At 45.6% G+C, this 27,410-nt stretch overlaps 1 protein-coding gene across 2 annotated transcripts in view; it reads left to right on the top strand.

The window, feature by feature from the left end:
- Positions 1–27,410, top strand: part of FGGY (FGGY carbohydrate kinase domain containing) — a 380,948-nt gene that overhangs the window by 33,585 nt on the left and 319,953 nt on the right. For both annotated transcript variants that reach the window (XM_036257128.1, XM_036257129.1), the window contains exon 4: positions 4,736–4,887. In XM_036257128.1, coding sequence (XP_036113021.1) covers positions 4,736–4,887 — 152 coding nt within the window. The remainder of the gene's footprint in view (positions 1–4,735; positions 4,888–27,410) is intronic.

Genomic DNA, 27,410 nt, shown 5'->3' with positions numbered 1-27,410 from the left:
TGTGAGATTTAAGTGAGAACGTGATGCCTGAAAAGTTTGTTCCACTTAATTATGAATTCCTCAAGTTAAGAGAATATGTCCTACTCACTTTTATGGACCTGATGCATAGAACAGTGATTTTTATAAATTACATGTGCTGAAAAAAGTATGCAAATGGAGCACAGGGGTAATGATGACCTTTGTACACACAGACACACCCACACCCACACACACATACACACACACTTTTCTCTTTCTTGCTATAGTTATTAGAGAGTGATTAGTTATTACTAGTTATTATTCGTTATTACGTTATTACTAGTTTGTGCCGCCAAGCCCTGTTATTAAGTGCCAGGGCTTCAAAGATGATCACGAATGGCCCTTGTACTTTTACTGGTTCAGTTGGCATTGTTCTGAATGCAGGGACCAAAGGATGGGGCCGAGTTGGCAGACCTCAGCTCAGCAGCAGCAGGCACTCTCCAATTATGAGGTGTGTCAGCCACGGCCAGGCTGTCAGCACTTCCCTTATTGGCTGTCTTTAAGAAGGGGTCAGACCCTGGCTGGTTTAGCTCAGCGGTTGGTGCATCGGCCTGCGGACCAGAGAGTCCCGGGTTCAGTTCCCCCTAGGGTCACGTACCAAAAAAAAAGGGGGGGATCAGGTGCTAGCCTGTTAGGGGTGCTGTAGGAGGAATTCTCATTTGGAGTGGGATTTTAGATATTGAAACCCCTAAGTTCCAAGGATTCTATACCTTCTAATTTGCTAAAAAAAATAAAAACAAAAACAAAAAAATTTCTGGCTGTATATTAGAATCAATTCATGATTTTTACTCTCCAAATTTATATTCACTTAGCTTAGGGCAAAGGTAGGGCATGAGCATTTTCGAAGTTCCCTCAGTAATTCTAGTGTTGGAGAACCACTGGGCACAGATGAATGGACAGTTCAAACATCAGGAACAAGGACATTGAAGCGGCAGACGAGAGTCTGTTGTTAAATCTGCTTCGATTCATGCCCTCTCTGGGTGCCATCTTTTTTCTCATTGCAGGTAGAATTGCCTCCGTTAACAGGCCTTCTGCGAAAAGGGTACCCAGGTTGTACCCCTAATTATAAGTGTTGAAATAATTGTATTTCACCTAAAAGGTTAAGGTGTACCTATTTATCAAATGCATCCAGCTGCAGGTGCCCCTCACCAGTTTCTTGCCTTTCAGCAGGTTCTAGTAAGGTTGGATTTTATCCGAACTAGATTATCCTGTGTTAGGAAATGAAATTAGAATTTTAAAGGTGGTTTAACGGTTCTTTAAAGACTGCTGCTCCCTCCACAGCAGTGGCTGTCTTTCGACTGGTTAACCAGAGTAATCGGGAGGAGCAGGGGGTGGAGTCAGGAAATCAACCGTGATCACCATTGTCACTCAACCTACACAAGGGGCAAAACTGTTACCATCTTCAGATATGAAACAAAAACAGACTGAAAACCCCCCACAAAAGCAATCCCCAAACCCCAAACCCAAATATATGAAGCACAGTAGTTCAAGAACACTAATCGTTGCTATATGATGAAATAGTCTCCTTGTCAGGCCTTTCTTGTTTGGTCTTTCTTCCTTTGAAGACTGGAACAGCCCCGGGGCTGACAGCAGTGCCACGCTGCCGGCTTCTTCCCTCCGCAGCCTCTCAAACTGGAAGCGTAACTGTGGTTGGGTCAGCCCAGCTACAAGAGCTCTTGGGAGAGAGCTAGGGACCAGGGAAGGAGTTACTGCCTGGGCTAGTCTGCAACGGGCACCTAATACTTAGATGTTTTTGCTGAATCAGAGTACTTTTTTCCCTCAAGTATGCCTGGGACATGAGATGTTCAAAATATTCATTGAATGGGTACATGGATAAATCATCTGCCCTTAAGTAACTGATTACAGGCACACCTTGGAGCCGCTGCAGCTTTGGTTCCAGACCGCTGCAATGAAGTGAATTTTCAGTGGAGTCATTTATTTGTGGCTTTCTACAAGAACTGAAAAAAGATGAACCTGCCAGGTTTTGTCTACAATTAAAAGCTAATAATCCTGATAAATATAATAAAGGACCGGAGCCTGCACAGTTCTCATGGTGTCGTTCTGACCGCCTGTGGAGAGCCTTTCAGGCAGTGTTAGCTGATTGGTTCTTGATTGTTGAAAGCTTGGCAACAGGTGCTTGTCTTCCAGCAGCCGCAGATGTGTCTTATACAATATTTAAGCAATACTGATATCGTTCCCCTCAAAACCATACCCACTCACATGTGCATGTCTGTCTGTGTGCATGTGTGTGAGCATGTGTGTGTGCCCACACTCCCACATTCTGATCCCATGACAGATCGGGGATGGGACGTGGACATCAGTACTTCTGAAGCTACCTAGGGATTGTAATGTGCAACCAGGACTGAGAACCAGACCTTTCGGCAGTTCTGTTGTATGGGAGAGTCATTCAGCTGTTAAAAACCAATCTGAGTTGTGCCCGTGGAAGGCCCTATGTGCTTTCTCTTATTTTCAAAGTGGTACTGTTTTTTGAGGCGCTTTTGTGGGGCCTAAAATCCCTCCAGAAAGGCAGCCCAGTGACTGACCAGGGCCTGGCCTCCTTATGGTGATGGCCTAATTTACTTTTTTGGGGGTTGACTTTTTTTTTAAAGTTTGAAAAATTCTTTTTTAAACATATGGAAAATAAATAACAGCCTCCTGTGTACCCACTACTAAAGCTAAACAGATGAAATGTTGCCATATTTGCCCGAAGTCCCTTTTTGTTTTACAAGAAAGAACTCCTTGAAGCTTCAGCTGGCACCTCTCCCTCCCGCACCCCTCTGCCCAGCAGGTGCCCATTCTGCCCTGGTCGGTGCACAAACACTGCATACGTATATACCCGCAACAACAAACAATGCACATTGTGTTTAAAATGTCCCAGCTGGTATCATTACTCATGTTGATATGTGGAACTCTAGTTTATCCCTTTTACCAATTTATTTATCCTTTCTCTGCACAGATCTGTTTCCAAAGCACACTTTTCCCAGCTGTGAGATAGTAGGCATGTGTTCGGCTTCAGAGTCAGTTCACCATGGAAAGTGACCTAGACCAGAGAGGATCCTTTTGAGAATTAAATGAGATGATGTGTGTAAAATGCTTAGCACAGGGCTTGGGACACACTCACACACAGAGCTTTATAAACATTTGCTATTATCAGAGTTACCTATGTAGTTGCTGTGAGTATTTTGCCATTAAATAAAATCATGCATGAAATTACTGGCTCAATTACTGTTGGGTCCCCTTTTATCTTTCTTATAATTTCCCAGGTACGTTCATTGCTGTTCTCTGCATTTTGCCATCTGAGGAAGTAGAGGGCTGGCTTGCCCACCAGTAATGATGAATTAACAGAAGCTGGGGAAGGGAGAAAGGGACAGTTAGCTCCCCTGTGGTGCAAGATGGTAAACGCAGGACGAGGGGCAGTACCCATGCTCCTTTTCCAGTTGGGTTTAAATTCTGTTCCTTTACTCCTCCTAAGGGCCTACTGTGTGTTAGGTACTTGCCCTATTCATTTTTAAAAATATATAGTTTTATTGATTTTAGAAAGAGAAGAAGGGAGAGGGAGAGAGATTGAAATATTGGTGAGGGAGAAACATCCATTGGCTGCCTCCTGCACACCCCCTACTGGGGATCAAGCCCACAACCTGTGCATGTGCCCTGTCCAGGAATCAAACCAGTGACCTCTTGGGGAATGAGACAGTGCTCAACCACCTGGGCCATACCAGCTGGGTGGGACGTGCTGTATTCTTTATGCACATTATTAATCCTTATATGCTATTAGGTATTGTTATCCCCCTGTTATAGATGAGGATACTGGGGCTAAGAAGTAATGAGTTTTTCAGTTCTTCTCTGCTTATAATTGAGTAAGCATTCCCTGTTTTTTCTGCTTGAGATCCAAACCTGTGTGCTTCCCACCCTAGCAAATAAACCATGAGTGAAGGGAACTTAAATTAACTGATTTTAATTAAAGTGGCTATAAGAAGTGGAAGTATAAGCAGATCAGAGCCCTTGTATAGATGCATTAGATGTATTATATTAAATGTTTTATGCTGTTGAAATATTTGTCCATATTTAAAGGAGAAAGACCTCCCTGGCCAGTGTGGCTTAGTGGTTGAGCGTCAACCCATGCACAAAGAGGTCGCCAGTTTGATTCCCGGTCAGAGCACATGTCCAGGTTGTGGGCCCAATCCCCAGTGGGGGACATACAGGAGACAGCCAGTCAGTGTTCTCTCTCATCGATATTTCTAGCTCTCTCTTTCTCTCCCTTCCTCTCTCTCTAAAAATCAGTAAAGAAAAAAAAAAATTTTTAATAAATAAATACAGGAGAAAGACCTTAAACAAAGTATTGTTTTAGGCTTATTTCACAGGCTGTTTTCCTGAATATATACCCAGAAAAGTTTTTCAAGAACAGAAGGGATAGCAAAGGAAGGGAAGAAGTCGAGAGAGAATGAAAGATAATTTGTTGGGAGATCTTGACCGGTTTTAGCGTTGAGTTAACCCTGGGTGCTGTAGTCACAGAACACATCTCCTGCAGGGAGATCCAGGGTTTGGGTGCAGGGTGCTACTCAGCCTTGGTGCCCCTCCTTTCACGTGCCCCTCCTTTCGCTTGCCCCTTGGTGGGTGAAACTGTAGAAGTGGTGTAACTCTTTGCCCTTGGGAATCCACAATAGCCCTTGAATTAGAAGGATAATAATACGTGTCTTCATTGCTCTGTTTCTGCCAGGGGACTCCCGTCGTAACATCATCATGTGGCTGGACCACCGAGCAGTCAGTCAGGTGCACAGGATCAATGAGACCAAACACAGCGCCCTGCAGTACGTGGGGGGCGTGATGTCTGTGGAGATGCAGGCCCCAAAGCTTCTGTGGCTGAAGGAGGTGAGTGCATAGAGTTGAGGAGAGGACACTAACACAGTTGACCCTTGAATAGCGAATGGTGCGAACACCCTACGTAAGTGTGTATCTTTCAGGTCTCCCAGAATGTAAATATGAATAGCCTTTTATATATGTGAATACCGATAACATACCCAGCTGATCAGCACATGTATTGTATGTTATATGTATTATACACTGTATTCTTACAATAAAGTAAGCTGGAGAAAAGAATGTTATTAAGAAAATCATAAGGATAGGGGAAAAAGGAGGGGCATTTGTAACAAAAATAAATACATTAAAAAATAATGATAATTAAATTTAAAAATCATAAGGAAGAGAAAATACACTTGTAGTACTCTGTGTACTTATTGAAAAAGTCTGCCTGTACAGTTCAAACCCGTGTTGTTGAGGGTCAGCTGTAATAGCAGAGAATTCCATTCAGGGTGGATTTGTCTGTACCAGGCACCCTGCTAAAGTCTGTTATGTTTGATTTTTCCCAGCAACTCTCTGAGGAAGGTGGATCCCATTTTATTGATTGGGTTGCAGTCAAGTCACTCCTGATTTTATATGTTTAACGCATGTAAGGCCCCGAGATAAGCATTTACCCCAGATGATCTCTTTGAATCCTAACAGCAATCCAATGAAGAAGGGTTTGTTTTATTTTTTTGGTGTGTGTTTTGTAGGGAAGAAAACTACAGCTAATAGTGATTAATCACCTCACCCAAAGTGGCACGATAAGTATGTGGCAGAGCCTGGATTTGAACCTAATAACGGCTGACTACGAAATTGATTCTCTTACTATCCAGTACTCTAGTGAAGGTCGGAGGGGTTAATCACCATTCCAATTAGAAAGTGGCGGAGCTGAGATTTAACTCCAGATCTTCTGACCAGAACCTTCATTCTCTACACATTCTTAGCCCCAAATGTTTAATCTCTGGCCTTGGTGGCATTTTAGGGTATTCCTTCCTCGTCTCACCTGAACTCGAGTGTTCATGTCCTTGAGTGATCTGGTGATTTCTGGTCAAAGCACTTGCAGGTGGTTCCCATTCCCAGCTGTTAGGATCCGTTATGAAGTGTGGAGAGTGCTGATGTCAGCTTAATGGTTCCCATTAGAGATGGATGTGTGAGAGAGTTCAAGTCCTCTCGGAACCTCGGGGACTAGAAGACCACTAGGTGGTCTGATGATGAGAGAATCCATCTAAGGAGTAAGACCTAGCGGAATTTATTTATTGGCTCTGAGGTTTCAGGTGGGCTGAGTCTTCGATTACTCAAAATGTATATGGGGAAGGGGGGAGTTTAAGGGTGCTGAGAAGGGGCCCCTGGATCGCCAGCATGGGGCAGAGGGAGATAAGCAAAAAGGGCATCAATCCTCCAGCAGGCTTGGCTTGTTAATCTGTTTCGTGTATTTAGGTGTTTGGTGGTTTTAATTTTTAGAAAGGCTTTATAGTTGCTATAGTTCAAAACCACAGGGTGTCTTAGGGGTGGTCTCGACTAACATCACATTGTGTGACTTTGGGCAGAGCAATTCTCATCCCAGGCATCGCTTTTTCCATCCATAAACTTTGAAAACCTGATCCAAACATGCTGAGATATGGATCGGAATACAGACTGCTGTTCACTGCCCCACACTCTGCTGTGTGTTATAGGCATTGACTGATGGGCTCTCCAGCCAGGCTGCGGCTGAGAGAGAGGGTCAGTGCCTTTCCCAAACAGATGGTAGAGCCAGAATTCAAACCCTCATCTGCGGGCTCCAGACCCAGCTCATCTGGTCATGTCACACAGTACTGAAACCCCTCTGGAATGGGTGCCACTTACGGCGGGACCAGGAATGAGGTGTCCTTCAAGCCAGCCCAGACACGGTGTGAGGGGACAAATGGGGTGGCTACATCACCCTTCTTGGCCACAGGTAAGGAAGAGTTGTACTGAATTAAGTGAGGAGGATCAGGCAGGTGGTCATTTTGTAGCCAGCTCTGGGCTGTATCTCCAGGAGATCTAAATATACATTCAGTATGAACCTCTCAGGATACTTTAGTGCACTTGAGATCAAAATGCACTAAATAAAACCCATAGAAAATAAAGTTCTAGATTGCGTAGCCCTGACTGTGACCTTCCAAGACCATCCATCCATCTCATTAATTCTACTTAAGTAAGGCTCTAAATAGCGTTTTATTCTGTATTTAGTTACCTGAAGGCTGAGCCTTAAATCCGTTTGAAAACATTTTTAAATTTATATTTATTTTTTGGTACGCATACACAGGAATCCTTGTTGAGAATCCCTTTGGTTTAGCTGTGATTGCAAACTGAAAGCCAGAGCTATTTCTAAAATCAGTTTTAGCATGTCCTTAAAGCCTGAGCAGGCTGGTTTATAGTGCTTCTCAAATTTTAATGTGTAAATGAATCTGTTGGGAATCTTGATAACTGCAGATTCTGATTTAGTAGCCCTGGGGTGGGGAGTGAAATTCTGCAGGTCTAACAAGGTCCCAGGTGTTGCTGACGCTGCTCTCCTACAGAATTCTGAAACCACTTTCAACTCTTCAGGCTCTGCCCTGGCACCCCGAGCAGCATCCATGTGCGGAGAATCAGTCAGCAGTACCTTGTTTTAATGGGGTTACGGGAGACTGAGGCACAGGGGAGTTGGATCGCTTCTATAGAGCTGTGCAACTGCACACTCAGCGTCAGAACACAGGACTGTGTGCTGGGATCCCTGGCCTGTCATTTGTGTACTCTATTCATTCTTTAATTTGCCAAATTTTAACAGGTTCTTCTATAAACCAGTAAGGTGATAGGCATCGAGGACATGGGCACCAAGAGGACTCAGTCTTTCCCTGGAGGGGTACAGAGTCCCCTGGGGACAGTGGTGGGGGAGCATAAGGGGGGAGTGGATGGAAGACAGAGTCATGGGAGCCGAACCCTCAGAAGATGTGCTAAGCACCGTCATACAGGAATATGCAAAGTGCCTTCTGAGAAAATAATTTGCTTCCTGGAGGAGTTGAGATGAGCCTCAAGATATGAGTGGAGGATTTGCCTAATAGAGGAGACAGGAAGGGTATTCTAGAGAGAGAGACTGTGATTCATTTATGGTAAGGTAAGTAGGTCCCAGGACACGGACCTGGATGCTTCCCTGAGTGGAGCAGGAAATGAGGCCGGGGCTCAGTTTGTTAAGAGACGTATTTTGTGGTAGACATTGGTCGATGGTTTTTAGCCAAGGGAGGGAGGGTTTTTGATCCCCTTGGCAGGCCGAGGAGATTGGATTAGGGGTGAGAAACTGTGTGTGTGGGAGTACGAACTCATTTTCTTCCCCAACGATAGCACACCTTGCTGCCTTTGCTTTGCTCTTAGGATGAGTTCCAAAATTCGTAACATGGCCTGGAAGACGGTACGGATGTCATTTTGCCTCCTTCTCTGTGCTTACTGTGTGTCCCTCCCCTTGCTCGCTCTAACCCTTCTGCAGGGATCCCTCAGGCGCCTCCAACACAGCCAGTTCTTCCTTGTCAGAGTCTTGACATGGACGTGGCCCGTGGGCCCAGTCTGGCCTCCTGCCTGTTTCTGGATGTCCTGGGAACTAATCATGGCCTTTACATTTTCACATGGTTGAAAAGAATCAAAAGAAGAACGGTATTTTGTGATTTGTGAAAATGGGATGAACTTAAAATGTTAGTGGCCATAAATAGAGTTGTATTGGAACACAGCCACCCTCATTCATGTCTGTGTTGTCCGCGGCTGCTTTGGCATTCTGGGGACAGAGCCGCGCAGTTGAGACAGAGACTGGATGCCTGTGGATCTGAGGATATTTACTGTCTGGACCATTAGAGAAAAAGTTTGCTGACCCCGGGTCTTGATGATGTGATGCTGTGCCTTCTGCCCCTGAATGTTCCTCCCCGTCTCACCACTGATTCTAACGCATCACTGAGATCTCAGCTTTACTGTCTCCTTAAAAAAGCCTCGACCCTCAAGAAAACCAGAAGTCTCTTGTGTTTGCACTCTTCACTTCACTTCATTGTAGCTTTCATAAACTGTAGTCGTATGTCAGATTGTACGATGGTTTGTATGATGCTTGCCCCCTCCAACCACTGTAATCCCCAGCAGGATGGAGATCTTACCATTTTGTTCTTTGCTGTGTTCCTACCCCTAATCAAATACCTGGCATTAGAGGTACTCAATACATATCTTTAAAAATTTTTTTTTTCTTGATCGATTTTAGAAAGAGAGGAAGGGAGAGGGGGAGAGAGATAGAAACATCGATGAGAGAGAACATTGATTGTCCACCTCCTGCATGCCCCCCCTGGGGATTTGGCCCACAACCTGGGCATGTGCCCTGACCAGGAATCGAACCGGCAGCCTCTTGGTGCATGGGTCAACGCTCAACTACTGAGCCACACTGGCCGGACTCAATACATATCTTTTGAATAGAGGCGCCCAAGGAGGGGCTGTTGCAGTGCTCCAGCTGAGGAGGAATGAGACCTGACAGGCTCTTTGGCATGGGAGGAGAGGGCCTCTAGAAATCTTGAGGGGATAACATCAGCAGGACATTGAGTGAGGGGTGAGCTAGGTGCAGGAGTCAGAGCTGGACACTCACTTCAGCATTGCCGTCATCCTGTGCTCCTTGTCCTTAGCCTGGAGGCAAGTTCCAGAGGGCATTGGGCAGCTTGAGGAGTTCAGGCTTACCAGAAGACACAGGTGATGTTCTCGGGCCGCCATAGCTCGTGGGCAAAGTCACTCGGGGTCCTAGTGCCGCAATATGGAATTTTAATCATGCCCTTTATATTTAAGGTTTGTGTACTTCAGGTTGACGTATGTCTCCCTAATAAGAATTGTCAGATAAAAGGAAAAATGCCATTTGAATTTTTCATAACCCCCAGCAGTCTGACTTTTCCATTTGGTCTCAATGATTCTGACTCTCATCTTAATGAAGGCCAAATGTAAATTAAGTTCTGTCAGGCGGAGCAGCTGGAGTCTCCTAGCTTTATAAACACGAAACATTGAAACATTGTGGGGTAACAAGGTGCAGACGAAGAAGGTCGAGCAAGTTAAGGGGCTGATGCCAATCCTGACAGCTCAGTGTTAATGGAAGATAATTAACTGGCTTGTAGAGGCTGCATGGAGATATTCCAATGGTCTTTTAACTCATTTCCTCTTTTTGCCACTGTCAGCAGAGCAGAAAGCTAAGCACTTTATAGTTTGAGATTTTCATTGTTTATTCCAAAGGTCTGGAACGAACTGGCCAGGATGTCAAAGGATTTTGTTGATGGGTTTAGAAATAGGTCCATCCCTCCCATCTCCCTAGTCTGTGCCTTTCTGCTTCTGTTCCCTGATAACATGTTGGGGAAATGAGTAAATGATTCCCTGATTGGCTCCCATGTGCCTTTTCTGGTATATGTAGGTTATTTGGAGGAACCTGGGTGCTTGGATGCCCGGGAAAGGGGGGGGGGGTGATGACATCTGCTAACTGTGGAAGGTGTCAGTTGAGGGGCTTTGCAGTAAGACCTACAGAAAAGAAAACTCAGAGGTCAGGAAAGCCTGATTCGAGTCCCTTCTGTAAAATGAGAGGCTTGCCTCAGCTCATTTTCAGAGCCCTGTCTGGCCATATTCTTTCACTTTGTGATGCTATGGTAACATCTATTCTTTTATTCTTAGGTTTCTTCTAATCTTGAAACTTTATGAAAGATAAACAATATAAGTTCTTTTCTTTGAAATACACCTTTTTTTTTTTAATGGAAATATGGTAAAAAGTATAGTCTTTCTCTGTTAGTTACTCTGGCTTTAAATTCCATTTGAAGGTCTAATATGATTCACCTACATTCATTGGACCTTAGCAACAGGGCTAATACAAGATGCTGAGGAACTTGGGGAGATACAGCATGATTCTGGCACACACAAAAAATACAGGCTTTGAAGCCCAACACACTTGCATTTAAATCTTCCTCCACGGTTTACAATGTGGGGACCTTAGACAAGCTAAATCAACTACTCTGAGTCTCAGTGCACTTGGCTGTATGTGAGGACACTATCAGCCTTGTGGAATGATTGTAATTTAGTGAAATGTTATCAAGTAGATATTTGTGCAGTAGCTTAATTTTTACTTCCATTGTGTTTAAACATATTTTTTTCTCCACTGATGGGCATGTCAGTAACATCCTATTACCAAAAGACAGAATTTTAAACACCAGGATATCTTATTTCATGGAGCTGGTTGTAATGAGTGGTATGTTTTTCCTGTTTGACTAATAGCTAAGGAAAGCATCTGAAACCACCCCAAGGCTGTCAGAGGCAATCAGAGAAAATAGACAGGAGAAGAGAGCAGAACAGATTTTCAGAGTCATTCATTTATTTGAATCATGCACATCCTATGTGTAATGCCGACACCAGAGGCCGCCAGCATTGAACTGCAGAGCAGGTGGATTTACCGAATACTTCCTGCTTGTTTTTGCTGACATTCATCATGCCTTCAGCCTCAGAATTATTTTATTTCATAAGGATTACTTTATTTACTCTTTGCTCCCATCTCGTAGGGTAGATATTATCTCTTTAGGCCGATGAGGAAACTGAAGCCCGAGAAGGTTACATGACTCATTCATAGTCTCACACCATGTAAGCAGACCTGCATCAAGAGGCATACCCCAGCTCTCCCCATCCGCCTCACGTGGGGGCCTTGCAGGTCACTGTGGGAATCCAGAACTGGTCTCCTCCTTTAAGAAATTACAGTCCGATTGGAGAGGAAAGCTATAGATTGACTAAGCATTAAGAACACAACAAAGAAATAATGAAAATAGTAGCTAAAGCGTATATAATACTTATTATATATCCAGCACCTTTCTGTTGACTCACTGAATCCTTACAACCACCCTATGAAGTAAGTAACATCTTTTACAGATGATAAAATGGACTCAGAGATGTTAAGCAACTTGCCCAAGGTCACTCGGCTAATGTGGGTTAAGGCTGGGATTTGAACCTTGGCATTTCAGACCCAGAGCATGGGCATCACCATTTCACTCTACTGCCTCTTCAAGTGTTTGCCTCGCAGGGTTTGGATAAACTAGTTCAGTGGAGAAACTTGTTAAGTGGTGACTTCAAGAGAATCTGAGGCCAGGAACAAGGGTGGGGGGGATTCGTTTCCTTCATTAAACAAATTTGAGTGTCTCCTATGTGATAGGCACTGTGCTGGACATTGGGGATGCCAAGGGAAGCAGGGCAGATGAGGACCCTGGGTAGGATTTTGGGAACTTAGATTCTAGGGTAGAAAGGCAGCAAATTATATATATATGTGCACACACACACACACAGCACTTATATTTGTATATATACATTTATGTGTATATATGTGTGTGTATATATATGACTATATACACACATATATGATTATATATAAATAAAATATATGTGATTTTATTTTTTTATTTTCTGGAAAATTGCTACGAAGGAAACATACAGAGGGGCAGACTTGGCATGGCTAATGTGTTCTCTCTTGGGAGCTTTTGTTTGACCTGAAGGGTAAGATTTTTCGGGAAGAGGGAGCAGCAGATTCACTGAGGGGAGGGCAGCACCTGTGTGACCAGCACCGTGAGACCATCGGTGGAGCTCAGCAGGGCTGGGAGGGTATGAGCAGGGCGGAGAGCAGCAGGAGGTGGGTTAGGGAAGTGGGCAGGGACCAGATCCTACACAGCCATGGGCAAGAATCTGGATTCTGTTCTAAGAGCAATGGGGCATGGTTGGTGGATTTTAAGCATTCGTGTGATACGATCTGTTTTACAACTTAAAAAAAAGGCACTCTGGCTATGTACAGAGTACATAAATATTTGTATAGTAACAACCAAGTTTACACTATCATGCTAAAGAAAAAAATGACAGGATTAATCTGCAGTCTTATAAATGCATTTGTTTTAAGAAATTATCAGTAAAGAATAAAAGACTGGCTGCATATACAAACATTAGTAGTGGGTCACTGTCTGGTTGGAATAGTTTGCTACTGTTATAGCACATTGCTCATGCTTCTATACTTTTCATTAAAAAATAATCTTGTTGTCACAGCTAACTTTCCTGGTTGACATTTCTTTATTAATTTAATATGGGCCTCCCCCCGACCCTCAGGCTTGTTTTCCTAAAAAGTACCATATGGGCAGCTTCCTATGTAGTATTTCTTCTAAATCCCTCAGTAACACAATATTATCCTATTATATAGATGAGGAAACTAAGGCCCAGAGGGCTTAAGTAACTTCCCCAAAGCTACACAACAAGTAAGTGGTGATCCAGGATTCTCATCAACCCCAGCCTGCCTCCAGCTCCTGGGCTCTATCCATTGGCCCTCACTGCCTGTTCTCAAAGGGCACTCGTTTTTCCCGTGTGCCATGGTTGCAGGCTGGCAGACCATAGGCTGAATCTGGTCCCCAGATGGGTTTTATTTGACCCTCCCTGTGCGTAAAAAAATTTCTTTTAAAATTAGTTTCCAGCATTTAAAAACTAAGAAATTTTACATAAAAATCCAGATTTTCTACTTCTCTAGAAAAAAATAACAGAAGGACTTAGCAGTCCTGGGACCACATTCCCATGTGGCAGGAATTGGCTGGAGCCGAGTAGGTGACGCCCCCTTCAGAAGGGCAAGTGCCCTTCCCCTCACAGCAGGCCCCACCCAGCCTCTGCTCTCATGTCCTCTTGAGCACACCCCTCCAGGCACTGGGTCTGGGGCCCAGGCTCGGGGATTGTTCTGAAAGAATCCATCACTCCGTCTCCTGTAACAGAATGCTTGGAGAAATGGAAAGGCTTTCCAGATGGTGAATGTCTTGGTCAGTGGCCCGGAGGATACTATAGCCATACAACTCTGGGTCTTTGCTTAGGTTCTTCCTTCTGCCTGGAAAACAGAACAATTTCTTCCTTCACCTGGGGAAACATACTCATCCTTCAGGACTCCAGGAGGCTTTCTTTGACTTTCTCCCTTGAGTGTTGATTAAGGTCCTGCCCTCTCTGCCCAGTGGCATCCTCCCCTTACCTCTGCCCTGGAATTTATTACAGTATCATGTGTGTCCCTGGCATCTAGGGCACTGCTCAGCATTTAACAGTGATAACTCAGTGAATATTTTAACGGATGAGTGGATGAACGTATTAAGTCGTTTATCATGACATGTTTAATTGCTGGGTATGTCTGTCCAGCAGCTCCATTTCAAAGTAAAGATCCACTGCACGCCGAGTGTAAGTTCATTTTCTCTTCCCCATAGTGGAAGAGGAAGTTTGGGGCATTACCATTCCTTCCCACCCCAGAGCCATCCCTGTCACCATGAGTCAACAGCTTATTTTGTATGTGAAGGCTCCAGACTGAGGCAGTAGCTCTTCTGCGCCTCTCCTGGTGCTGGGCAAACCCTTCATGTTGCTCCCTTCATCCCCCAAGAAAACAGAATCCAAGACTCAACACTGACTCAAGCAGCCTCTCTAGAAGGTTTGTACCAGGGCACTGTTCCATTCGGACCAGATTCCTCTGGCCTCGGAGCGTGAGGACAGTGTTGTCAGCTGTCGTTAGGGCACCTGCTGTGGATTTGCTCTTCGGGGTGGTCCAGCCATAAACTGGGCTTGTCACTGAATATATGGCATGTTGAGGCTGATGTCCTGCCCTCATTGATCCGGAGAGCAAATTCTTTCCTTATCATCCTTGCACTTGCACATTTGATGTGTGCCAAGTAGGTACTGTATTCTTTTAGTTTTATAGTCCAACAAAGTAATTTTAAAAAGCAGACAAAAGAAAAACAGGACTTGGCCTGATACGTAGTAACATTTAATAAATGTCAGCTATTGTTACAATACTATATTTTGTATGTAACTTTATGGCTTACAGCAGACTTTGACATCTGTTTTCTTTATTTGATCTGTGACGTAGCCTTGTGAAATACATATTACTGTTCGCCACATTTTACAGATGACTACAACAAGCCTCAAAGAGGTGAAGTGACTAATCCACAGGTATCAGGACTGCTCTCCATGAAGGTCCTTTGGGCTCTGAATTCTGCCTTGTTCCCGCTGCACTGTCCATGTCCCGTCCTCATTTGGGCTGGTGGATTGTTGCTCAGCTCCTTGTGACCAGGGACCAGATCTCTCTATTCACACTTGGCTGCTGTGTCCCCAGAGCCAAACACAGCGCTTGGCATAGAAAACATCCTCAGTCGGTATTTGCTAAATGAATTCATGTTTGCGGGTCAGAGCCAGACTTAGCGGCTGCAGCAGGAAGCCCCCGTGCCCCCCGCCTTGCAGCCAGCCTTCCTGACCTCTGTCAGGGCTGCTCTCGTGTGACCAGGGAGGTGACCAAAAGGTTGCTGAGTCTGGCTGACTTTATACCTACATGGTACGATTTGATGGACAACAAAAATTGAATACAGTGCTTTTCTCACACTGGCAAAAATGGACCTCACACCTACTGGAGGAAAGTATTGTCTTTAGAAAAGACACTAAAACACACAATGCATTTAACATGTGTCGTGATACAGGAACTCATCCGCACGATCGACCTTGTTGAGGTGAACTGTCACCTCGGAGACCTGGATGCCTGGGGTAGGTAGATGTTGATTGAGGCAAGGGAAGAGGCAGGCCCTGTGTCAGAAAAGTTGCAAGACAGGATTCTTCTGGTAGCGTAAGTAAATGTCATGGACATGTGTGTTGGTTTTACTCTTATGTTGTTGTTGTTCTGTTACCTTCTCAATGAGAAGAACTGTTCTGCTGTTGTAGGGACGTATTCACGTAATCAATGAAACAAACTTGTCTAGCAGCTACTGTGTACAAGGCATAGTGCCTGGGGCGTGGGAGCGAGGGCAGGAGGCAGGATCTCAAGGAGCTTCCCAGGCTAAGACCAGGTGCAAGAGGCTGTGAAAGCCATGTTTTCACACATTTCATTATTAAAATTTTCAATAATACAGGGAAGTTGAAAGAATTTTTATAGGGAACACTCATAACTACGATCTGGATTCTGCCATTGACATTTTATTGTACGTGCTTCCCGTCTGTCAGCCACTGTAAGTTTGTCAGAAGTCGAGACGGCATTAGACTTGGGAATGCAGTTTGAAGTATTAAAGACCCTTACTAAATTCTAAGATATTGACCCTGCTTGATTGCTGTCTACAAACGTCATCCACACCTGCACTAGAATTCCTTAAGTCTTTACTATGTGCTTCTAAGTCTGCTGTCTCATGTAATTCTTCAGAAAACCCTGGGAGGTAGATGTTAGCACTTACTCTGCAGGTGAAGAAGCTGAGGACGGAGGAAGTTAGGGCACTTCTGGTGATGCTGGAACCGCAGCTCAGGCTTCTTAGCTCTGGGAGATGGGTCTGAACTGGAGCTGTGCAGGTTGGCTGGTCAGAGCTCAGCCTTTATCAGCCAGTCCTCCTGCCTGCTCCACAGATGAGACACCTAGGTGGAGAGCGAGTTCTCATACTTTACGTTCCTTACCCCAGAGTACAATTTGTCTGACTTAACGTTTTAAGATAAATATGAATTCTAGAATAAAAAGTTACCAACGTTAGATTAAATTAGACTCGCCATTAAAGACTCATGCTGGAGACTGGGTGAGAGCTAAGATGTAGGGTCTGAGAGGCACAGATTGCAGCCCATTCCTCGGTCTGCGGTCCAGCACATTAGAGTTAAAGTGCTGGCTCCTTAAAGACCTGGCCTCTTCCTCCCCTTTGCATTCACCTTCAGTGTTTATAGTTTGAGAAAAATGAATAGGTTTCTTCAACTAGTTTCTTACCTCTTCTGAGCCCAGGGATTTTGGAAGTACTTCTGCAGCCCTCACTCGAGGCTTGTCTCTGCGCATCAGGCTGTGGCCAGTCTGTTGTCTGAATGATAAAAGGGATCCAGGGATCCCCATCAAAGCCCAAGTCTCTCTGAATCCTTCCTGCATGGGAGCTATGGATCAGGTCAACGTTCTGAGCCACCTCAGTAATAAAAGAAAGTCTGATCTCAACCGTACCGCTCCATCAGTGCACGTACCTACACCCTCCCAAAAAGCTGCGTTAGTCTGACTTCCAGGCTTTGTAATCCCCGTCGGCAGTATCTACTGGCTCAAAAATGCAAGGCTTGGGAGTGTTCCGAGGGAATCAGGGCTGCCTGAGTGCGTGGCTCTGCCTCCCTGGCCTCTGTCCCTCATGGGGCTTTGCTGAAGGCTCTGACTGTGGTCCCGATAAACATTTTCTCCCAGGGTTGATGCTGCATCTACAGAGTCTTGGAGTTTGCCTAAGTAAAGCAAAGTAAGCAATTAAGAAAGAAAATCTTTTTACCAATTACTTATGCTTAATATTATTAATAAGGATTTCATTTTCACTAATATTACTTTAATTCACTGATTAGTGGAAATTATCGGTCATGGACCAGGACCAGGCCATGGTCTGGCATTTGGAGGCAAGTGGTCTTCATGACCCCTGAGGTTTTTCTTCAGTGCTGCCATTCTGTGAACCTAAGAGGGACGAGAAGGGAACCAGGACCAGGGAGAAGCCTCCTGCAGTTGTCCTGGCCTGAGGCCTGTGGTCTGGCTTTGGCTGGGGGTCAGAGATGAGGCCATGGACTTGAGAAAGAGTGAATAACCGTGCAAGTATTTTTCGAGCACCTCCCATGTCCTGGGAAACAGCAACTGGACAGTGGTGAAGGAGTGGAATTCCAGTGGTCAGGGTTTCACCCCAGGGTTTTCACTTACTCTCTGCCTGATAGTGGGCAACTCACTTCTCCTATGGGCCTTAGTTGCCTGTCTATAAAATGGTGTTGATGAATATTCTGTATCAGGAGATAGTTGGTATGTGGAGGGATTGATGCATGTTCAGATGATGGTGATGGCAGAAGGTGACTTTTGGAAAGAAAATTAGTGAGGTCTGTTTTTTATATACTTTCTCTAGATGCAATTAAGAAAGCCAAGACTGAAGGGCAATAAAATTGGCATTGTTCTTTATAGACAACTTGGGAGCAGGTATTCCTGTTGGAGCTGGTGGGAACAGGCGGGGAGAGGTTCACCTCATGCAGCTACTGAGTGGCAGAGCTGGGGGTCGAACTTGCATCTAACTAGAGCCTGGGGCTGGGGGCGTGGAGGAGTCAGGGAGAGAGTACATCCATCCTCAGAGGCTCCAGCTGCTCCAGTGTTCCCGAAGCGGTTTCACTTGCACTGTTATTACTAAGTTACAGAGCACTGTCCAGCAACAAACACTCTCGGGATGATGGCTTTAAGAATGGGTATATGTTTTAGAAGTAGTCTAAAAATACCGTGGTGCTAATGAGTTCCTGCCAGAGTTGACCAAGAACATTCATTCATTCAATAAGCGTTTATGGGACATTTATTTTATTTTAAGTACCCTGTTAACTGCTGGGATTAGAGCAGTAAATAAAACAAAGTCCCTGTCCTCAAGCTGCTCATATTCAGGAAGAGGGACAGAAATAAAGGCACAGTGCACTTAGTGGAATGTAAATTTAGGTCACTCTGGAAATATACCCTGTTAAGGGAGAGGACAGAGGAGGTGATATATAGGCTGGGGGCCGAAGGGTTTGTTGGAGCAGGCTGAGCACTCGGTGGGGTGGCTGCTTGCAGAAGGCAGGCCGGGCGGATGGGGGGCCTGGGGAAGGGCCTGGCAAGTCTAGGGAACGAGCTCCGTGGGGCTGCACATACAGTGTGGAGAGCGCTCAGGATGTGAGCGGTTCAGCACGTCGGTCAGAAACCACCTCCGAGTCCCCATTGTGTATTCAACACTATTCATAACAGGAGTTTCCTTTCTGGACATCGTGGGGTAGAGCCAGTTGACCTTGGCCATAGTCAGAGAAAAGACAGAAGCTGTTCGCCACACCTTTCTGACTGTCCCCACTCAAGGACCTGGACCTGAAAAGTCACTGAAGATGAGCTCCGAGTGCTCTGGAGCCGCAGCGTCCTCCCGGGGCCGAAGGAGAAGCTCTCCTCATGTCGGTCATCCCAGGACCAGACTAGACAGTGCCCCAGAGAACGGAGCGGTGAATTAACCCCTTGCCCAGGAGGGCGGGACTGAGCACCAGGCTCTTCCCACCTCTCCTTCGGTGGGCGTGTGACTCAGAGGCGGTGACATCAGCCATGACTTCATTCACCCGGGGAGAGTGTGCTGGCCGCGCTGGGCTCCGGCTTCTGCCCTTGCTTCTCCATGTTTTGTCTCAGTGGGAAAATGTCGTGGTCCTGCTGATGTTTTCCACGTGTCTTTTTTCATTTTCTACTTTTCTGTCTCTCTTCCTCTTTCTCATGTTAAACCTAGTCTTCTCTCCACCCCATTCCCTTCTTCTCATTGTCCATCTTTTTTTGTCTTTAATTTCATCTCCTTCTTCCTCTTCTTAATCTTTATTTTTTATCCTCACCTCAGGATATGGTTATTGATTTTAGAGTGAGAGGGAGGGAGGGAAATATCAGTTGCCTCCTGTATGCGCTCCAACCAGGGATCGAACCTGAAACCTTTTGATATATTGGATGCTGCTCTAATCATCTGAGCCAGCTGGCCAGACCTAATCTTTCTTGTTACATTTTTTTTCTTGCTCACGTCCCCTTTGCCTCCATTTCCCTTTCTTCCCTTCCCTAAGCTCTGTCTCCCCCCGTGTCAGCAGTGCACATGGAGACTGGTTCTCCTGCCTCCCATCTTCCTCCCCCCAGACGTGCCACCAGGTTGCTGTCCTAACCTTCCTCAGACTGGAGTCACAAGTCACCCGGTGCTCAGGACTGATGGCGGCCTCCTGCCCTTCGGGCTTGAGTGTGTGATGCAAACCCAGACTTGCGTCTTCTGCACTGCAGCCCACACTTCTCAGGCTCCTGCTCAGGGTCCTTTCCCATGGCCAGGGATGCAGGTGATGCCTCTCCCTACGCTTTTGCTCAGGCAGCCCCCAGCTTGCACTGCCCTCCATCCCCTCTTCCTTAGTCCTTGCCTTCCCTCCACACCAAGGTCAGACTACCGCCTCCTGCCCTCCGCCTCCTGCCCTCCGCCTCCTGCCCTCCACCCCCTGCCCTCCACCCCCTGCCCACAGCAGTGTCTTTCCTCCGTGACCAGGCTGCTTTCTCAGTTTATAAATCAGGTATTTTAGAACTTGAATTATTCCGTATTATTTATACATTACTGGTGAGGGCTTCATCTGCAGACTCTTTGCTCTGCCTACCCCCAGTATGCAACCTGAGGGTTGGGACCAGTGCATCCCTGCCTTCTGTGGCCCACTGCCACACCTAGCACACACCTAGCACGCACCTGGCCACAGTCCAGAACCAATCGACACATTGTTGCATAGTCAATAAATACTGCATTTAAGAAATAGTTATTTCAGGTTAAGACTAGGGATACAGATGAATAAGTTATAGTCCCTGCCTAAAAAGAGCTAAGAGTGTAGTAGGGGAGACAGATAGGCCCCCATCTAATCTGATAAGAAAGAGTAAGGATGTGGAGGAAATGGCCATTGACTGGAAATGTGCCAGGATGGGCACACTGACCTGTGCAACCTCATTAAGTGGACTCCTGCTACCAGTACGGCGAGTTAAATATTGCAGGAACTGAGCGAAGGAGACCTGCAGAGGTTAGGTGACTGCTACCGGCCAGCACAACTAACAGGTAGGAGAACCAAGGTTTGAACTGGGGTATGTCAGTGTCCAAAGTCCCTGCTCCTTCCTGAAGTTGGAAGCAGGTGGAACTGACACTCTAACCAATATTAGAGCAATTTTTGAAGAAGTGCTTACTATGTGCCAGCTGCTGTCTAAATACTTCATACACATTTGTTCATTTGTCCCCTCAACAACTCTATGGTGTAGGTAGCGGTAGTGTTCTCTGTGGCTGTTAGGGGACAGGGCAGTTGGAGTGGACCTTTCCCAAGGCCATGCCCCTCGGAGGTGTTGGTGCTGGGGTGATCACCCTTGGAGTGTGGCTCTGGAGAAGAGGCAGCAGAATGTGCAGAGTCACCTCGGTGTAGAGTAGCATATCGCGTTACTAGACTCGCCACTGTCAGTCCGTTTGGAGAATCCGGGACTGTGGGATGCTGATAGGTGAGGTCATTGACATTGGAGGGTGAAGAAGAAGGCTGAAGCCAGGTCGCAGTAACCTTGAAGTGTCCAGTGTCCTCCATAAGGGCCCTTCACAGAAGATGCAGGTGGTGTTCCTAGAAGGGATGTTGTCTGTGACGTTAGACTGTTAGGTATCCACCATAAGGAAGGTTTGATGAAGTTTTGATCTTCTACAAGTTGAGTAGGGAGGGGATAAGCCCCAAAGAAATGCCATAATGGAACTATAAAGTATACCCACCCCTAATGGGTTGGGGACAAGTAAAGATTGGGTTGCAGGACATTTGGGGAAGAAAGAGGAGGGGCACCCACGTGAGCCAGCCTGAACCTGACACCAGGTTATCCTCAGATGCCCAGAGCGTTCGGTGTTTGATGGAGCGCCGTTCCTGCTGCAGCCCCCTCTCCAGGGGTGGCTGGCAGCCGTTCAGCATGGTGCTGCACCGACCCAGGCATCCAAGCCAAGAAGTGAATGAATCCATTTTCCAATTAAAATGAAACTTCTCCAAAGGACCTGCTTACCCCGAGAAGAGACATTTATCTTTCTGGCAGTCTGGCTTGGCTAGAACATGTCTCTGCTCTCTTAGACTGTGAAAAGCCATTACTTGAATGAGAAAAGAGAAACTGGGACAGTTCTTATTCACAATCTCATTTATTTTATCCATTCATTTCTTATTTCCATTTCCACAAACTTATATTTAACTTGTACATCTCTGCTCATTCATTTATTTACTCATTCAGCTAATGTTGTTCATCATCTATACATCAGATACAATGTGAGGCCCTAGGAATAGAGAGATTGAAAAAAACACAGTCCTTGCCTCTTGGGAACATTCAGTCTAGTGAGGAAGAGAGGCACATGAACAGATGATGGGAAGTGCCATGGGGGCGTACCATCAAGGCACCAAACAGGGAACTGGAAGATTTCATGGCATAGGTAACACTTGAGTTGAGTCCTAAATGATGAGCACATGTTGCCCAGGGAGGGTGTTTCAGATAGGGTGCGCTATGAATAAAAATAAAATGGTGAGAAAAAGCACAGTGGGTGTGGGTGATGTTGTGTAGCATCTCAGAGTGATCAGTGATGAAGCTGGCAAGTAAGACATGGATCACATGTGTCTTGTTAATAAATCTGATCTTTCACTTCAAAGGTAGTAGAAAACGTGGCAGAGGACTAAGTATACTAGATTGAAAGCTCCCTGTAGGTGGGGACTATGTCTGTTGGTTGCTCATTTTCTTAGCACTGAGCATAGTACCTGAAATGTAGAGAATACCAAATAAATACTTATTGAATTAATGATTTATATAGTCATATTTAAATTTTACATAGGCCATTGTATTCTAACTGGCTGTGTATATGGTGGGAATTGAAGGGGGTTAAATGAGAAAGTTAGGGTCTCTGTCAGTTAGCGTTGCTGTGTAACAAATCACCTCAATATTTAGTGGTATAGAAAAACCATGGATTTTTTAACCTCATGATTATGCAGGTTTCTCATTTGAAGGTTGCTTATTATGCAGGCTGCTCAGGAAGATGCCTTTTCTGGTCTCCACTGAACTAATTCAAGAGTCTGTGGAGGGCAGCTGGGTAGGTTTTGCTGATCTTGACTTTGCTCAGCTCCCTTGCATGTCCTTGAGCCTTGGCCGGGGTGGTTCATTTTTGCTCCATGTGTCCTCTCCCCCTCCAGCAGGCCAGCTTGAACTGCCTTACATGGCAGCATTACATTCCAGCAAGACAACGGCAAGGTCTTCTGAGGCCTCAGTGTAGCACAGTGCTACTTCTTCATTCCACTGCCCAAAGCAAGGCATAAAAGCCAACCCCAACCACGTGGTGGGACAGATTCATCTTTTCATCGGAAGAATTACAAAGTTATATTTCAAAGGGCATGAATGCAGGGAGGGAAGAATTATGGCCATTTTTGTAGTGTAATCCAGTACTATGGCAGTAATCCAGGTGGTAGAATATGATGGACTGGAAATGGGTGGAGAAGACGCAGGTGTGATGATTAATCTCATGTGTCAATTTGACTGGGCCACAGTGTGCTCAGACATTTCATCACACATTATTCTGAATGTGTCTGTGAAGGTATTTCTGGGTGAGATTAACATTTGAATGGGTAAACCTAGTAAAGCATATTGCCCTCCCCATGTGGGTGGGCCCCATCTAATAAATTAAAGACTTGAGTCGAACAAAGAGGCTGATTAAGAAGAAATTCCTCCTGCCCTGGCCAGTTTGCTCAGTGGTTAGAGCGTCGGTCCACGGTCCAGAGACACCCAGGTTCGGTTCCCATTAAGGGCACGTGCCTCGGTTGCAGCTTGTCCCCGGCCCCAGTTGGGGTTGTGCGGGAGGCAGCCACTCGATGTGTTCCTTTCACGTCGATGTTTCTCTCTCTTTCTTTCTCCCACTCTGTCTGAGCAAAAATGGAAAAATGTCCTCGGGTGAGGAAAAAAAAAAATTTAAAAAAAAAAAGAAGAAATTCCTCCCAATTGCCTTGAGTTGGAACATCAGTCTTTTCTTGCTTTCAGACTGGAACTAAAAAATTGGCTTTTCTTGGGTTTTGCGCCTGTTGACCTTTAGATGAGAAGTTACTTCATCAGTTCTCCTGGTTCTCAGGCCCTGGACTCAGCCTGGAACTCCTGGGTCTCTAGCTAACTGCAGATCTTGGGACTTTTCATTCTCCATCATCGTGTGAGCCAATCCTTACAGGTATATGAAGAGATTTCATGGATATGACAGATTTCATATATATATGACACAAATGCACACACACACACACAGTTGATCCTTGAACAGTATGGTTTTAACTGCACGGGTCTACTTACAGATTTTTTTCAGTTAATATACAGTTGGTTCTCTGTGTCCACGCCTTTCATTGTTCTGTGCCACTTTATTTTTTTTTTTTTTTTTTTTTATCCTCACCCGAGGACATTTTTCCATTTTTTGTTCAGGTAGAGTGGGAGGGAGAGAGAGGAACAGAGAGAAGGAGAGAAACATCGATGTGAAGGGACACATCGAGTGGCTGCCACCCGCACAACCAACCAGGGCCGGGGACAAACTGCAACCGAGATACGTGCCCTTAGCGGGAACCGAACCCGGGTCTCTCCGGACCGCAGGCCGATGCTCTAACCGCTGAGCCAAACCGGCCAGGGCTCTGTGCCACTTTATATAAGGGACTTGAGTGTACCCAGATTTTGCTATCTCCTGGGGGTCTTGGAACCAATTTTCTGTGGACACCAAAGAATGACTATAGTTAACTTTTTGAGGAGTCAAGAGTCATGTGTGGATTTTTGACTGTGCAGGGGGTCAGTGCCCCTACTCCTGTACTGTTCAAGGGGTGTGTGTGTGTGTGTATAAAATCTTCTATTGGATTATTGGCTCTATTTCTTTGGAGAACCCTGACTGGTACAAAGGGGTAAAGAGATGGGAACCTCTTCATGAATTAGTTGGGGGTTTAAATCAGGAAGATTTGATGTAAGGTATGAGAGAGAATGTAGATGATTCCTTATGTAACTGGATCAGCTGACAGAAAATCACGGAGGAGGAAAACATTTTGGGGAGGAAAACGTGTTCTGTCTTGGGCATGTGGAGTTAGAGATGCAGTAGGACCTCCAGGCGGCGTGTCACAGAAGAGTTTAAAGGGGAGTTAGAGACTTGGTATGTTACTCAGCTTGTAGTTGGTCGGAACCCTGGGAACAGTTGAGATTGCCCAGCATGTGAACAGTGAAGAGAGCGTTTGGAGGAGGCAAGAACTCTGGTAGCATCCACCTTTGAGGGGCGACTAAGCAGAGGGGCTCAAGGAGGAGACGCACATGCAGCAAGGGGTGTGACGGGATCCAGCAGAATGAAGGTTAAGAAAGACCTCAGCTTTCCTCTTCTTCGGCTCCTCTACTTTTTTTCATGTTTGTCCCAAGACCTTACATCCCAAAGCCTTCTCTTCGTATTAGGACCCCCCCCTCCCACTTTCCCTCCTTCCCTCCGTCCCATAGGCAGTACCACCCATGAGAAATTGTGTTATCTGGTCACCTCCTTTTCTCCTGGCCCTTCTGCATTTGGTTATGCTTTAGGGAGGTGGACACCTGAGCGAGGCTGGTCCACAGAGCTCTGCATTTCAGTCTCTTTCCACTTCTCTGTGTGCAACCTTGGGGGAGTCATGGTGTGGCTCCTTTCTGGATTTTAGTTTCTTAACATGCAAGGTGAGGTGTATAATTTCTTGCCCTCCCTGCCTTAAAGACTTATACAGATGAGATGAGATCATGCATGCTAAAGTGCTTTGAAAACCATGAAGCTCTGTAGCCATAATTAGAGTGAAACTCATTGGCTTATCAGGTCCTCTACATTATTTCATTTAATTCTCACAATATCCCTTTGAGGTAGACGCTAGTAATATGGCATTTGAGGAAACCGGAGCTTAGAGAAATTAATTTGCTTAAAGCTACACAGCTGGGAAGTGGTGAGGACAATAATTAAACTCAGGTCTGCCTGACTCCAAAGTTCTTAGAGCCCACATACCAAGGCCTTGTTTTCCTAATGCATGTGGTGGTATCACATTCCTGGGCAAAGTCAGCTTTGCTGAGTATGATCGGCTTTCATGTAAATGATAACATTTTTATGGTTGGGAAATCTGCTCTAGCGTGGATTAGAAATGTACCTCTGTATAACCGAGGGGCTAGGGGACGTGGTGGGAGGGAGGATGTGTGTATATAGCCATTTCTTGAAAATGAAGTAATTTAAATTATACAACGGGATTATTTTATTTTACAAATATATTCGATGAAAGTACAGTTGCATCCTCCTCTAAGGGGGTAATCTTATCTTGTCAGTTCGGGTTTTTGTTTCTTGGGTGCCATTCTGCACAGTAGCACAGATGTCTGTTTTACTTGACCTTTGGCTTCCGCTCACATCTGTCCCCTGTGAAGCCTTTTCTAGCCACCCCGACCCCAAAGCCCAGTCTCTCCTCTGAAGTCTGTCTGTGATTACTCATTAGAGGCAGCTATATGACCACACTCAAAAAATTGTGATAAAGTTATGAGGCTGACTCACCAAAGGTTGGTATTGGGCTTATTATATTATTGTCATGCATCATCTTAAATTAATTACCTTTTCCTTTGCGCGCATCTGTCTCCAGCTCCATTTTAACTTTAAAAGGGTCTGACTTTAAATTTCTTTATACCTCTTGAAACATTTTGCATTCTCCCCCCTCCCCCCACCCCCCATGAGTCAGCTAGCTGGCTTTTGCCCTCCAGGAGTTTGTCATTTTGAGATGGATTTAGGCACATGAATATCTAATTAGGATAAAGCAAAGGATGGAGGGAGTCACTGGAAAGGTGACATTTGAACGGAATTTGAAGCAAAGGTAGAAGTGTGATCATGGTTGAAGATGAAAAGCCAGTCCAGGTGGAGGCATCAGCCTCAGTGGAGGCATGGGAATACAGAAATGCATCGTGCATCTGGGGAAGTGGGAGAAACGGGTGAGGGCAGGGCGGAGGGAGCGGGAGGGGGGATGGGAGATGAGTCCAGAAGAATTCATAAAAGTAATGGCCAAGCTGGAGCCAGGTTCTTAAGTGTCCTGAGAACCATGCCAAAGAGAGAAAATGTGGTTTCAGGCCATGAGGAACTATTGAACCATTTTCAACAAAGAAATCGAATGTTAAGTTTTCAGAAATATGCCTTTAATGGCGCAAACCTCTCAGTGCATCTGTCTGTCTGACGTGCAGTGTGTCCAGTGTTAGATCTTTCTGTGGATGGGAGTTGGAAACACACAGTTGTTTCATTCATTCTGGGAAGTTTCTGGTCGGGGATTATGACCCACTTCATGTTTCCCGTGTCATTTTTCTTCTAAGAATGACATTTGAGGATTAAGTTTCTTCCTGATACAACTTTCCTCTCTGGACCATCAGCCTGTGCCCTAATTTGGAGTCTTGAATGCAGAGTGAGGATAAGGTTTTGCTTTTTTATGGGTTGTTGTGCTGGAAAACAACGACGTGAGGATTTGGAATGTTCAGGCCGGATCATTTATTGGGTGGGGAGTTAGGGAGCTCTGTCCCTCCCTCTTATTCACTGCCCACAGCAGTTATCCCGCTTAGAATCCCTTTGCAATTAATAACAAAATACTTGGATGACCCTTTTGGAACTGGTCATCCCTGTTTCCCATGCTGCTCCTAGACCCTGGTGTCTCCCGACATGCATTGCAGTAATTGCTTCATTTTTCACACAAGTTCCCACAACGTCTAGAAGCCAGCAGAGACCTCACCGCCTCCTTGGACACCACAGTGAGAGGGCAGGGGAGAAAGCTGCATCTCCCTGCCCCGAGGCTGGGGTGGTTGCTGCCCTCCACCCTCTGCGAGACCTGCAGCTGTGTGCGCTTTGACTAGCGCCTCCTCCCAAGAAGCGCTGTCCTTTTATGAAGTAATACATGATTTAAAAAGCCAAGAGTTGTTCCCTCGGTTGCTTTCAAGCCTGGGGGATTGCATGCTCAAAGGATTTTTATTGGAATGCAGAAGTCTAATTGCCAAGTCACACACCCCAAATCATGGCTGA

This window comes from Molossus molossus, unplaced genomic scaffold (assembly GCF_014108415.1).
Source record: "Molossus molossus isolate mMolMol1 unplaced genomic scaffold, mMolMol1.p scaffold_m16_p_12, whole genome shotgun sequence".
Taxonomy (NCBI): domain Eukaryota; kingdom Metazoa; phylum Chordata; class Mammalia; order Chiroptera; family Molossidae; genus Molossus; species Molossus molossus.
This window is presented reverse-complemented; position numbering and strand designations above follow the sequence as displayed.